At 43.8% G+C, this 13,466-nt stretch overlaps 1 protein-coding gene across 3 annotated transcripts in view; it reads left to right on the top strand.

Annotated features, from left to right (window-relative positions):
- The window catches only part of slc37a1 (solute carrier family 37 member 1), a 29,255-nt gene that overhangs the window by 13,068 nt on the left and 2,721 nt on the right, over positions 1-13,466 (top strand). For 2 of the 3 annotated variants that reach the window (XM_078286037.1, XM_071899067.2), the window contains exons 7-20: positions 336-412; positions 1,829-1,995; positions 2,476-2,528; positions 4,428-4,502; positions 5,929-5,967; positions 7,088-7,216; positions 7,568-7,658; positions 8,344-8,406; positions 8,785-8,870; positions 9,678-9,726; positions 11,328-11,401; positions 11,615-11,693; positions 12,239-12,336; positions 13,277-13,341. In XM_078286037.1, coding sequence (XP_078142163.1) covers positions 336-412; positions 1,829-1,995; positions 2,476-2,528; positions 4,428-4,502; positions 5,929-5,967; positions 7,088-7,216; positions 7,568-7,658; positions 8,344-8,406; positions 8,785-8,870; positions 9,678-9,726; positions 11,328-11,401; positions 11,615-11,693; positions 12,239-12,336; positions 13,277-13,341 — 1,145 coding nt within the window. The remainder of the gene's footprint in view (positions 1-335; positions 413-1,828; positions 1,996-2,475; positions 2,529-4,427; positions 4,503-5,928; positions 5,968-7,087; positions 7,217-7,567; positions 7,659-8,343; positions 8,407-8,784; positions 8,871-9,677; positions 9,727-11,327; positions 11,402-11,614; positions 11,694-12,238; positions 12,337-13,276; positions 13,342-13,466) is intronic. The other variant, XM_078286038.1, reaches the window with a different exon arrangement.

Raw genomic sequence — 13,466 nt, 5'->3', positions numbered from 1 at the left:
ATATTTAGAATTACAGCCTGAAGATGAATCTGCATCATGTTATCCTGGTGTAAATTTGATACCTAGAGTATTAGTTCTTAGTTCTAATAGCAGCAGGGCATATTTTTGAAAGGGGCATAGCTTCAGATTTGGCCCAATTGATTTTATATCCTGAAATTTGTGAGAAATTTTCAATGACGGATCACATTTCAGGAACAGCTTTTTATTCAAGATCTTTATTCACAACACACTGGAGGTTACATGGCCTAATAAATGCGTGCCTCGTGCCTTTTGGAAACCTCTTGCCTCACTGTGAAATATATTTTTCCCTCATTTATCCTCTCCCGATGTTTCAGGTGGCCAACGGCTTGGTCCAAACCACTGGCTGGCCCAGTGTAGTCACCTGCATCGGCAACTGGTTCGGCAAGGGAAGGTAAGCTACAGTCAGACCCAGACTGAATCTAAACACTCATAAAACACTTGCTGTCATACACACAAAACCATGAGTCTAGTGCACTTATGAAGGAAATAAAGAAACACCCCACAGAATTTGCAGATTTTCCACAAATGCAGCACTGAAACTAAAAAAATGTCAGTGGATTTAATTTGGGCCTAAAATAAGTAGATTTTGTTAGACATTTTGTTGACATTAAGTGACAGAGTGTCAGGTTTTTATGGCACTATCTTTGCAAGCTGATCTAGTCTTAACACATTGTAACTCAATGTGACAAGAAGGTTATATGACCGTGTGATAAGAAGCTGTTAGAGAGTAATATCTAATGTAATATAACTTGAAATAACATGGGCATTTTGTTAACAGTTAACAAGGCAGGTAGCACAGGGAAAAGTCACTGAGTGTGGATGCACAGTAGTTACATTTTCCCCTCAGTCAAGGAAGATGCATTTTCATGAAGGAGAATTGGATTTCCCTCACTGTTTCTGTTCTATTCTATTCTGTTTTCCTGCCTCTGTCCCTGTCTGTCTCCCTGCCTGTCTCTCTCCCTCTCTCCCTGCCTGTCTCTCTCCCTCTCTCCCTGCCTGTCTCTCTCCCTCTCTCCCTGCCTCTCTCCCTGCCTGTCTCTCTCCCTCTCTCCCTGCCTGTCTCTCTCCCTCTCTCCCTGCCTGTCTCTCTCCCTCTCTCCCTGCCTGTCTCCCTGCCTGTCTCTCTCCCTCTCTCCCTGCCTGTCTCCCTGCCTCTCTCCCTGCCTGTCTCCCTGCCTGTCTCTCTACCTATCTCTCTGTCTGCCTGTCTCCCTGCCTGTCTCTCTCCCTCTCTCCCTGCCTCTCTCCCTGCCTGTCTCCCTGCCTGTCTCTCTACCTATCTCTCTGTCTGCCTGTCTCTCTGCCTGTCTCTCTCCCTCTCTCCCTGCCTGTCTCTCTCCCTCTCTCCCTGCCTCTCTCCCTGCCTGTCTCCCTGCCTCTCTCCCTGCCTGTCTCTCTCCCTCTCTCCCTGCCTGTCTCTCTCCCTCTCTCCCTGCCTGTCTCCCTGCCTGTCTCCCTGCCTGCCTCCCTGTCTCTCTCCCTGTCTCCCTGCCTGTCTCCCTGCCTGTCTCTCTCCCTCTCTCCCTGCCTGTCTCTCTGCCTGTCTCTCTCCCTCTCTCCCTGCCTGTCTCCCTGCCTGTCTCTCTGCCTCTCTCCCTGCCTGTCTCTCTGCTTGTCTTCCTGCCTCTCTCCCTGCCTCTCTCCCCGCCTGTCTCCCTGCCTGTCTCCCTGCCTGTCTCCCTGCCTGTCTCTCTGCCTGTCTCTCTCCCTCTCTCCCTGCCTGTCTCCCTGCCTGTCTCTCTGCCTCTCTCCCTGCCTGTCTCCCTGCCTGTCTCCCTGCCTGTCTCCCTGCCTGTCTCCCTGCCAGGCGCGGTCTCATCATGGGCCTGTGGAACTCTCACACCTCGGTGGGAAACATCCTCGGCTCCCTGATCGCCGGGTACTGGGTTTCCTCCAACTGGGGCCTGTCCTTCATCGTCCCGGGGCTCATCATCGCCGCCATGGGCGTCGTCTGCTTCCTCTTCCTCATCGAGCGTGAGTACAGCCTCCTCATTGGTTGGATGAGGAGGAGGAGGAGGGGGAGGGGATAAGAGTGGATAAAGACGCAGCGCTGTATAAATGGGTTCTGGCAAGGAAGCAGCAAAATTTCTTCGCTTCTGAAATTGCTTTTCTATTGTATAAAATATAAAAACATCCAGACTTGTATTTGTTTTGGATCAAAAGGAAAGTAAAGCAGATGTTTTACTGATCGATTTTCCTCTTTGTGTGTGGATGAAAAACGTCTGTTGTGTAGTTGTTGTATTTATCTCTGAAATTCTACCCATCAATGGCCTCTAGAAGAGGGAGCGTTTGTTTCAAGTCAAAGTCTTTGTGGTTTGCGGCAACATTTTTTACGTGCTTAAAATAAGAATAGTTCATGACAATAAAAAAGAAATGCAATTGCATCTCAGAGACCTCACAGTTTTAATTGGAGGATGACTTGTGTACCTTGTGGCTTCTTGTTTTCCCCTCTAGATCCAAATGACCTGAAAAGCATTTATGCTCAGAACTCTCCCTCCCTCAACAATGTGAGTACAGAGTCTGTTTCTTCTGTGTTTTTATCTTCCAGGGAGCTAAAACACAAAATTGCCTTGATGCTCTGTTTGTGTGTGTGCATGATATTAACTGTTACATGTTTTGTGTCGGCATCTGCTGTACACTAGTTAGATAATTCATGCTTGTGTTTTATACTGTGTGTTTGTCTTTTCTGTGTGTGTCAGTGTGTCACTCTGTCTCTGCATCCATTAGTGGCTCAGTGTGTGTTTCAGCTCACTTCAAGGTTCCCACCGGTCCTGACTTTTCGTGAATATCATGGGATTTTGAGAAGCATATTCCAGATAGGGAAAGTCTGGGAATTTGATCAATTCTCTTGTTTCACATGTTTATTGCGTTAGATTGTGTTTTTTAGCTGCTCAGACCAGATATTCACTGTTTTCAAAAGCAGAGCAATGGTAAACTCCCCTAGCGTTGGCATGAAGCAGCTTCTACTGCGCCTGCAGAGGAACTTAACAACAAATTAAAATTTTCCCAACTTTTGCCTTCTGCTGTGGCGGTGAAGAGAAACTGGATGTTGAAAAGTCTGGTAAAAAATTAATGCACACACATACATTTGTCCACCTGCTCTTCTTCAAATGAAGATAAAGTAGTGAATAAGCAAGAGCTTTCTCCCTCTGAGTGTCCATTTTGGAGTCTGGGAGAAAAAGATGTAATGCCAGATTCTGGTTTGGCTGAGTTATTTCAATTCCTATGTAATACTTAATGCAAAATCTAACCTATTAGACATTTTGAAATATTGAATATTAAATGGAACAGTCACACAATGCTGTTTTATGGAGCGATTGTATTATATAACTGCACATGGACTGGTCGAACCTGTTTATTAAAATCACCATGGCAGCAAGAAGGCAGTTTGCCGTTGTGGTTGACGGACGTCCTACGATGCCGACCGGAAATGCTTTTTTTAGACCACAGTGAACGCAGCGTGAGGGTCATGTGAGGAGCGCGCTCAGCGTGGTGCGTGGCAACGGTCGCCATGGCCACCGTCGCCACCCGAGTGTCTGTCTCAAGCAGCAGCTGCTTGAAGAGTGGATCACACATGGAAATGAGAGGAGCACTGAAGAGATAGTCCCATGACCTTTCTCTCTCTGAGATCCCTCTGGTCTGTGTCCTTTGTGCAGATAGGGGATAACATCATTTGAAATAGATTGCTGTGGAAACATGTGCCGCCACTGTCTTGGGATCGAATTCCATCAGAGCTTTCTCTCTTCTGTCTCCCTCACTATTTCCCAAAAAGAATAAGACTACTAAAGATAAATGGACTGTCCACTCCTTAAAAAAAAAAGTTCCAAGTAATTATCTGAGACATTTTCATATAAATAAATGTCCGTTTTGCACCTGTCTTTCACCAATTGATAAAACACAAAAGTCATTCAGCCTATATCCAGTTCCTGAAAGCTTTTCCACTGTCTGTTCTAAACTGCCGGAGTCTGGTAGCTCTTTACTGGGAAAAATCCTCTGCTGCACATGAAGTGATGCGTTTATGTTTCCGTTTTTTTTTTTTATAAACAGAAGAAGAAGAACTGGGTAGTTAGCACCTCGTCGTTGCTCTTAAGTTTGATTCTCGTTATCCTACGCCATGATGAAAATGATAGTGTGTGATAGAGAAGTGCTAGGTAAGAAAACAGAGAGAATAGAAGTGTGACAAGGCCTTTGTGACTTTACGATTAAAAGGTGGGCAGCAGAGCCTGTCCTGCTGAAAGGCCAGAGGTTTGATTCCCATACCAGCCCATGCGTCCCGTCACTGAACCCCTCTCCCTGCTCACTCACTGGAAGTCGCTCTGGATGAGACAGTTGGCTAAATGCCTAAAATAGGACTGGACTGAGTGGAATTGACGTGAATTGTAACTCGGCAATGTCTCTTTTAACAGGTGCCAGTCAAGAATTGGAACGGAGTAAATGGACACACTGAGGTGTATCTGCAGTACAAAGAGGGCAAAACCCAGGTGTGTGTTTGTCACTATGTGTGTGTGTGTGTGTGTGTGTGTGCCAGTGCAAAATGTACATGTGGTCTGTATATGTATCTGTGTGTTTCAGCCATACGCTAGCTTAAAGGAAAAACCCAACACTTGCATTCCTGGGTCTGTTTTGTTGTTTGGTGTATTTTTATTATTCCTCTGGAAAACTGGCCAGATGTGATATTTCCAGCACAGCTACAGTGGATTAGCCTGGTAAGACCATCCTGATCACGTGACCTCACATTCTGTTTCGCTCCATGGATCAGTCTGGACTTCTAGCCCTAGTTTAATACATCCATGTTCTAGCCGCCCACATCGATTTCCTGAAATTACAATGTAACCGGGCCAATCAGGGACTGCGTCGTAGTTGATGACGTGAAATACAGGCCGCCGCTGGCAAAACAGTAATGGCGTCTCCCGAAGCAACGAGCGGTAACGTTAACGTTAGTAGAGTAAACACAGCCATAAGTGCAGTTATTGCAGAAACAGACTCAATAACAACAATTAAACAAGAACAAGAGTATGCACTAGCAGAGTTTCTCGGCGGAAAAGACGTTTTCGCTGTTCTTCCGACTGGATTTGAATTTGGATTCGCTGATTGGCTGAAGGAGTTTGTCTGTCAAGGCAAGTACTCCCGCCCACTGAAATCGATGTGGGCGGCTAGAAGTCCAGACTGATCCGTGGAGCGAAACAGAATGTGAGGTCGCGTGATCAGGATGGTCTTACCAGGCTAACAGTGGATAGCAGAAAATGTTTCAGCGATCTAAAACATCAGCGGTAAACGTCAGGTTTTGGTGTCAGTCCCTCATAATTTAAAGAGCGAGGGCTTCTTTCTAGAGCTGCCATTTTGCACCAAGAGACGTTCAACAATCATACAGGGAGAAATCCATCGGAGAAGAGGAGAGAGACCAATTTCTCCACCCACAGGAGCAGGAGATAGACCAGAATGCAATGCAGCTAGGAGACCAGATCAGTCTTTGGTAGCATGTGAAATCCAACGCCCTCTCTAACAGCTTTTCTGTAATGCGAACAGCTGGAAAAACTCTCGCTGTCTTGCTCTTACTATCACCGTCGCTCTCTCCACCTACACATATACCGCTCAGCTGAATGATCACACTGTCAAGCTATTTATACAGCCGTTCTCCCACCTTTGATTGAAAGCAACAAGTTCCCACCTCTTTTCTGGAGGTTGTCGAAAGGCATTCTGGGAAATGTAGGAAATCACTAAGTGAAGTAGAAGTAGATGAGGCCGGTTGAGGGAAAGTGGGTTCACCAAAAATGTAAATTATGACGCTTCATCACAAGATAACTCCTGGAATGTGTTGAACATTACAGATTGACGATATCTAACAGTGTATTTCTCCTTAAAACCCAACACTGTTGTCACTTTAACATGTCATTATAATTCATTCAGGCATACTACTATTACGAGGATAGTGTTCTTAACAGGAAGGTCAGTTTCTTCAATGCCTCCAGGGTTTTTTTTTTATGTGGGCTTGGCCAGCGAGCGATGGGTCACATGTAGGGGGAATGTTGGGAGATCTGACATGGGTCAAACAGTTGCAAACGATCCTTAACGCTTCTTTTAACCTTCTTGGAGTGCCAGCTGGGAGGGGTTTACCACAGAATTGCTTTTCAAATACTTTACTGTGATTTTCTTAGCTTTCCATCACTTATTGCATTGGCCTATATGGCAAACCGTGCCCATTTGGCACGCCAAGCAGGTCAAAACAAAAGGTAGTATTTTACACAAATATTTGAATGAGTAATATTTGCCACAAGTGTGTGTTGGAAAGTAGTATTCTTCTTCTCTCAGTTTATACTCCAGTATAAGGAGGAGGGATGTTGTAATTGTTTACCCAGTGGGATGCGATCACCTTTCATTCCCCCTCAAATCGCTGTCTGGCCATAATGGTTCCTCTGTTCCTTTTTTATGATATTTCATTGCTCTCTTTGGTAACATTGTTTTGTAATTTTTATCATTTTGCAAGAGGTCATCATTCAAATCATCTCGGCTTTTTGCATTAATTGGACCATTTTCTTAAAAAGGTTATTTCTGGGTTCAAAACTGTTACTAATCATTACTAAATCACTTAAAAACACTTGAAGGTACTGGGTAATGAGGTCTTACATTGTTTCATTAAGTGGAGTGGGTGGATGTGACAGAAAAAAGAACTGCAATCTGTAGTGAAGCTGAGTTTCTTGGCTACGTTTTGGAGTTTGACACATCCAGTCCCTGTTTACGTCCTTTTCTTGGTGTTGGGGGTTTGTGTTGAAACAGCTGGGTACGAATTCTCTCTCTCTCTCTCTCTCTCTCTCTCTCTCTCTCTCTCTCTCTCTCTCTCTCTCTCTCTCTCTCTCTCTCTCTCTCTCTCTCTCTCTCTCTCTCATATCACACTTTTTCTTTCCATCTCTGCCTCCCTCGCCCCCGTTCTCTCTCTGTCTCTCTCCTTGTCACACTCTCTCCCTTTCACATCCTCTCCTCACCTCCTCTCTCTCTCTCTCTCTCTCTCTCTCTCTCTCTCTCTCTCTCTCTCTCTCTCTCTCTCTCTCTCTCTCTCTCTCTCTCTCAGAGTTATGACACGGAGCTGTTGCTGCCCAGGGACAACGGCAGTGTGCGTGTTCCTGTGCAGCAGGTTGTGGTGGTGAAGAGCGAGTCAGAGCCGTCCCCCATCAGCTTCATGGGAGCCCTGAACATCCCGGTCAGACGCACATACACACACACACACACACACACGCAGACACACACAGAGACAGACACACGCACACACACCACAAAGTGAATACATCATCCAAACACAATCGTTTTCCATTTCTGATCGTAGCAAGACAACATTTCAGAGTTTATATCCCTTTGCATGAGTTGGGTCAAATAGATCAAGAAGTAATTATTGTGCCAGACAGGAAGGGTTTACTGAGTCGGGACAATTCAGGGAAGCTGTCAATCACAGAAAATATACTAATTGACTTTTAAATACTTTCCTGTGATTATCTGAACTTTCTGGCACCAAGTCTTGAGTCTGTATTCATCTCTCGGCTGTTTGTCTTCATAGGGAGTGATAGAGTTTTCTCTGTGTCTGCTGTTCGCCAAGCTGGTCAGCTACACCTTCCTCTTCTGGCTGCCGCTCTACATCACTAAAGCAGGTACGGACCAAACAGACTGTCGGCTCGGCGGCTTCAGGCACATCACCTTGTACTGCTGAGGTTGTGGGTTCGATTCCATCCACAACGTCTGTGCATGTCATCATCGTCCTCTCCCGTTTTTTCTTCAGTCTCTCCATTGGATTTTGTCCAATCAAAATAATCTAAAAAAAAATACTACTCTTTGACTGACCACTCAACATATGTAATATCTTGGGTGGTAGGTGTGTTTTCTTGAAAGCATACCTGACAAAAAGCTGAACAATAAACCAAAAGGTGCCATATTCTAGTGTGTAAACATTTGAGGTTTTTTTTTTTAACATATGAGTGAATAATGGAAAATAAGCTAACAAAGTGAACCAGTGATTTTTTCATTTCATTGTGACTTCTAAGGCTTGAAGCGGCGTGAGAGAGACTGTCAGTGCATTGCCTACAGGCCGTTGTAACAGAGCGTTGTAATATTATCTTCTGTGTGAACGCCAAGCCGGTCACTCAACCTGCCGGCTGTTTGTGTCTGACAAGTACAATACAAGTCACATTGTTATTGTGCTGTGGTATGCAAGCAGACCAGCCCATTCAGGTTTATTACTAGGACTGGTATATCAGACGTAGAGCAAATGCCTGAGGGAGAAGAGAGATAACAGGTTATTTTGTGTGTGTGTGTGTGTGTGTGTGTGTGTGTGTCCAGCTCACCTGGATGCCAAGAAAGCTGGGGATCTCTCCACCCTTTTTGACGTGGGAGGAATAGTAGGTAGGTCCTTTTTGTTCTGTTTTCCTTCTTATCTTTTACTTTGATACCAGCCTTTTATATTCCATGATGTCACACGTGTGTGTGTGTGAGTGAGTGAGTGAGAGGAAGAGAGGAAGGGAGAGAGAACAAGAGTCAGTGTGGAATGCAGTCCAAGTCCTCACTGTTTCTTCTTGCCAAGTGTGTGCGTGTGTGTGTGTGTGTGTGTGTGTGTGTTTAGTGTATGTGCATAAATGTAACGTCTCGCCCTCCATTCACTAAATGTTAATCTTTTCCTTGAAGCAATATGGTTAGTATGAAAAAATGACAGTTCTTCCTGGCTCACCACACGTTTATCTCTTCTGTGTGTGTGTGTGTGTGTGTGTGTGTGTGTGTGTGTAGGGGGGATCTTGGCTGGAGTCATCTCTGATAAGCTGGGGAAGAGAGCCACCACCTGTGCGGTCATGTTGCTGCTGGCTGCTCCAACAGTGAGTCTACACTCACTAATTCACTGCTTAAACTCAGCTGAAAATATCTCTATCTGTGTGTGGGAATCATCTGAAGCCAAAAACGACTTCAGCAAAATACATAAGATGAATGTGTTTCAATGTAATGTCACAATCACAGCATTCCTGGCTGAGTGCTTAGTGTCAAAACATAACTATCCAACCCTAAGACTTCCACAGTTACATGAGGCAGTGTTGGCTTTAGTTTTCCCTTCTGGAAGGAAATCTACCCAGTTAGTCTGTGGCTAGTAGTTTTCTGCATGGCTGGTGGCCAAAAACCTAAAGGTGAATCTATTCTCTCACCTTCTCTCTCTCTCTCGCTCTCTCGCTCTCTCTCTCTCTCTCTCTTTCTCTCTCTCTCTCTCTCTCGCTCTCTCTCTCTCTCTGGCTCCCCCTGTTGTTCAGGTCCTAGAGCAAACTTTTTTGTTGGTCTAGTAGTCTGTCTGTGTGTAGATACATTCTTGTGAACACAATAACTCAAGAATAATACATGATAGAAACGTCCTACTTACACTACAGGTTCCCCCTATACAGTAGATGATCTGATTGGATTTCTGAGCACCTTGCTGCATGAATTTTAATGTAAATCCTATAATTGTTCATCATTCGTCAAAGTTTTCATGCTGTAGTGTCGATAAACTAGGTCCTGAAATCCTCCTGTAACTTACATTACATGTAATGTCAATTTGCGTCGCTGCCAGTTTGTTCGGATGCATGTTTCATGAATGTTGTCACGAAACTGAAGATGTGACTGTTTTGACTGATGTTGTGTTTTTGTTTCTCCTCCAGCTGTATGGTTTCTCCATGATCAGTGAGTTTGGCCTGGGGCCAACCATCGGTAAGAGCCAGCATTCACTCCTCAGCCTAGTCAGGCAGGCCTAGTCAGGGCCGTCCTGTTTAGCCGCTACAAACTTAGTTCACTTCATTAAGCGTAGTCTTAAATGATCTGTGTTTTTGTGCCAGCTTTTGCTGACAGTTTGTTGAACATGTATGGTGAACAGTCTCTTGGTCAGTGGTTTCTAGACACCAAGGGGTCCTTGAGAGGGCAAAATATTGCATAGTTCAATTTCATTCCTATTTAATTTGCTAAAATTTAGCACAGTGACAGAATGTGTAAAATGACAGTAGTTTCATTCCGTTCACGACAGACACACAGCAAATATCTTCTCAGATGGGGGTTTCTGTGACAAAAACTTTATCAGATGTGGGTCTGTGGTCTGAAGCGAATCGAACTGCGTTTTCTTTAATATTCCACAACATTTGGTTTGCAGTCAAAATGCATAAATCAACAAGGAAATACCGACAATTGAGTAAAATATCTTTCCGTTTCTCTGTCTGCCTGTCTATGAGTCGATGAATCAATCATGTATGAGGCCCAGATTAATGAGGTTTTACTCTAAAGGAGATTACATGACATCGTGCAATAACAGCAGAACCAAATTTGTCACAGTATCCCTTTAACACAGACGGGTTCATCAGTTGAGCCGTAATGATCCTTGGTGACTCATTCACTGCAGACAGTGTGGCTTGACTGATGACTCTAATTCTCTGCGGCTTATTCTTTCATACCCAGATAATCACCCGCACATGGTTTGGCTTATTATCCTAACAATACACCAGAGGGCATTCCTTAATGTGATTATGAATTTTACTGTGATGCCGCTAGGTGTGAGCTGCAGCCGAGTAACGTCAGCAGTAGTCAAAGTCGTATCGGGGTTCCCACAGGCCTTGAGAATCCTTGAAAGCTTGTGGATTTGAGAAACAATAAAATAAGGCCTTAAAAAATTGAAATATAGCAACCAAATTCATCAATAAGCCTCAGCTCTCTGGATCTCTCTGTCCTACGATCAACAGCTCACATCCTGAGAAAAACCCTACACTCTCAGAAAAAAGGGACAGAGTTGTATCTTTTGGTACAAGAGGTACAAGGTACAGAGTTTAACCTTTTTTCTGACAGTGTGATGGATATTTGTGTTGATACAGCAGCAGTTTTAAAGTGATTTCACCAGGATTTCTTGACCTGACAACAGGAGTAAAAAAAGAGGCCTCTTATGATTTCTAATTCTGACCAGTGTCATGTCTTACTCCAAAACAAGCCAGTTTTGAGTCCTTGAATTTGAACAAAACCTGGAAAGCCATTGGAACGTGCTTGAATTTGATGTCCAAGTGAGTGGACCTCTTAGTGTCATCATAGTACAGAGCGTAATCAAGGGTATTATGGTTACGATTATCAATGTACTGTCTCAAAAGTTTTCTCCAAAGTAGTATACACTTGATTAAAAGTGTCCCACTGTGAGTGTGACTGTGAAACAAACTGACAGTTTTAGTGGCAGTTTGAGTTGCACAGGACCACAATGGGACTTGGGTGCTTGTGAAACTCCATCAATAAAAACCAAAATATAACCTGTACGACATTGTGCTGCTGTTTCTCTTCCCCAGGCATGCTGTTAGTGTGTGGAGGGCTGGTGAACGGACCGTATGCGCTCATCACAACAGCAGTGTCTGCTGACTTGGTCAGTGTGTTTTTTTTATCCATGCTTATTCCAGTTATTACAAATCTAAGTTTTACGCTACTCTTATTTTAGTCTGTTCAGATCCCCATTAACTGCCACCGAGGTGACTGACGGCTAGGTTTACTTATTTATGGCCACAAAGTGAATGTGTACCGGCCCCATGATGACCTCACTCATTCATCTCCAACTCTCTCTGTTGACCTTTGACCCTAGGGGACCCACAAGAGCCTGAAAGGCAACGCCAGAGCCTTATCTACTGTCACAGCCATCATCGATGGCACAGGATCTGTAGGTCAGTCCCATCTCCTCAACTGATACAGCAGTTTGGTTCCAGTACCAAGGCAGATCAGTAGATAAGTAGATGCATAGCTAGATAAAAACCTTATTTATCTCAGAGGGAAATTCATTAATCACAGCAGCAACACACTTGAAACACAATAAACAGCATAACAAAACACTAATATAAAAGCTAGTAAAAAACAAAACACCATATTGCCTCCCACCATACAAATCAACTGATACTGGGGAACCAAAATTACCCACTACTAATTTATCTGCCAGTATGAGAGGTTTTTTTTTTTAGTTCATCTTCTCCTCTTATTACTCAAGTAAATTCAGCTTTTTTTTTCTTTTAGAAAAGTGACATGCTCTGAGGATTTCATTTCTTTCCATCTGCACAACAAGTTTCATTTCCTTTACACTGCTCAACATCCTAATTGATTTTTCACGGACCTTGTCATGTGACCCTGCCTGCTGTGTGTGTGTGTGTGTGTGTGTGTGTGTGTGTGTGTGTGTGTGTGTGTGTGCGTGCGTGCGTGCGTGTGTGTGTGTTATCAGGTGCGGCACTGGGCCCCCTGCTGGCCGGAGTGCTGTCTGCAGGCGGCTGGGACCAAGTCTTCTACATGCTGATGACTGCTGACTTCCTCGCTCTGCTGGTGAGAGCTGTCACCACCAGGGAATCAGAAGTAGTAGTAGTAGTAGTATCGGTAGTAGTAGTAGTAGTAGTAGTAGTATCGGTAGTACTTGTGGTTGTGGTGGAAGGAGTAGCAGCAGTAGTAGTAGTTGTAGTATCGGTAGGAGTAGTAGTAGTAGTAGTAGTAGTATTGTTATTATTTTGATTATTATTTCAGCATTTGATCTGTGCCACAGCAAACCTCCTTGCCAGCTTACAGATCATATGCCTGAACGGTTTTCTATGTACACACACACCAAATTCATTTGCTACTTGGTCAAGTTGGAAGCACAGTAGTGTCAACATATATATCCACTAGAGCTGCAACGATTAATCGATTAATCGATTAGTTGTCAACTATTAAATTAATCGCCAACTATTTTGATAATCGATTAATCGTTTTGAGTAATTTTTTAAGAAAAATAAGTCAAAACTCTCTGATTCCAGCTTCTTAAATGTGAATATTTTCTGGTTTCTTTACTCCTCTATGACAGTAAACTGAATATCTTTGGGTTGTGGACAAAACAAGACATTTGAGGACGTCATCTTGGGCTTTGGGAAACACTGATCGACATTTTTCACCATTTTCTGACATTTTATAGACCAAACAACTAATCGATTAATCCCTAATATCCACACAGACACACACACATATTCACATCCCATCGTCCTGAATCTTTCATGTGTAATTTGTCTTATAGGTCGACATACTTAAATAGACAGAGTAAGAGGTGGATATAGTTCTTGTATACGTGTGTATTCCCCCAACTACACTACTGCTGAAAGAGATATGTCACTTTGATTGAATATTTAGTGAACTCTGCTTTACATACAGATAAAATCATGGAGGAAAATAAATAAATCAACTAATATTTGACTCTGTGTGTGTGTGTGTGTTTGTGTGTGTTCCGCCTGCTGCGTAGCTTTTGCTGCGGCTCGTGACGAAGGAGCTGACCTCAAGTAAATCCCACCCCATCTCCGCTGTAGAGTGAGTCCTGCTTTTCTATTGGTCAACTTTTTACTCACTATACATTACTATTGCCCATTGTGCTGCTCATCTCTCCTTTACACCCCATTTCTCACACAACCATCTTCTGAAACAATTCCACATAA

This window comes from Centroberyx gerrardi, chromosome 10 (genome assembly GCF_048128805.1).
Source record: "Centroberyx gerrardi isolate f3 chromosome 10, fCenGer3.hap1.cur.20231027, whole genome shotgun sequence".
Classification (NCBI taxonomy): Eukaryota; Metazoa; Chordata; class Actinopteri; order Beryciformes; family Berycidae; genus Centroberyx; species Centroberyx gerrardi.
The sequence above is the reverse complement of the archived record's forward strand: the minus strand, read 5'-3'. Positions and strand labels throughout refer to the sequence as shown.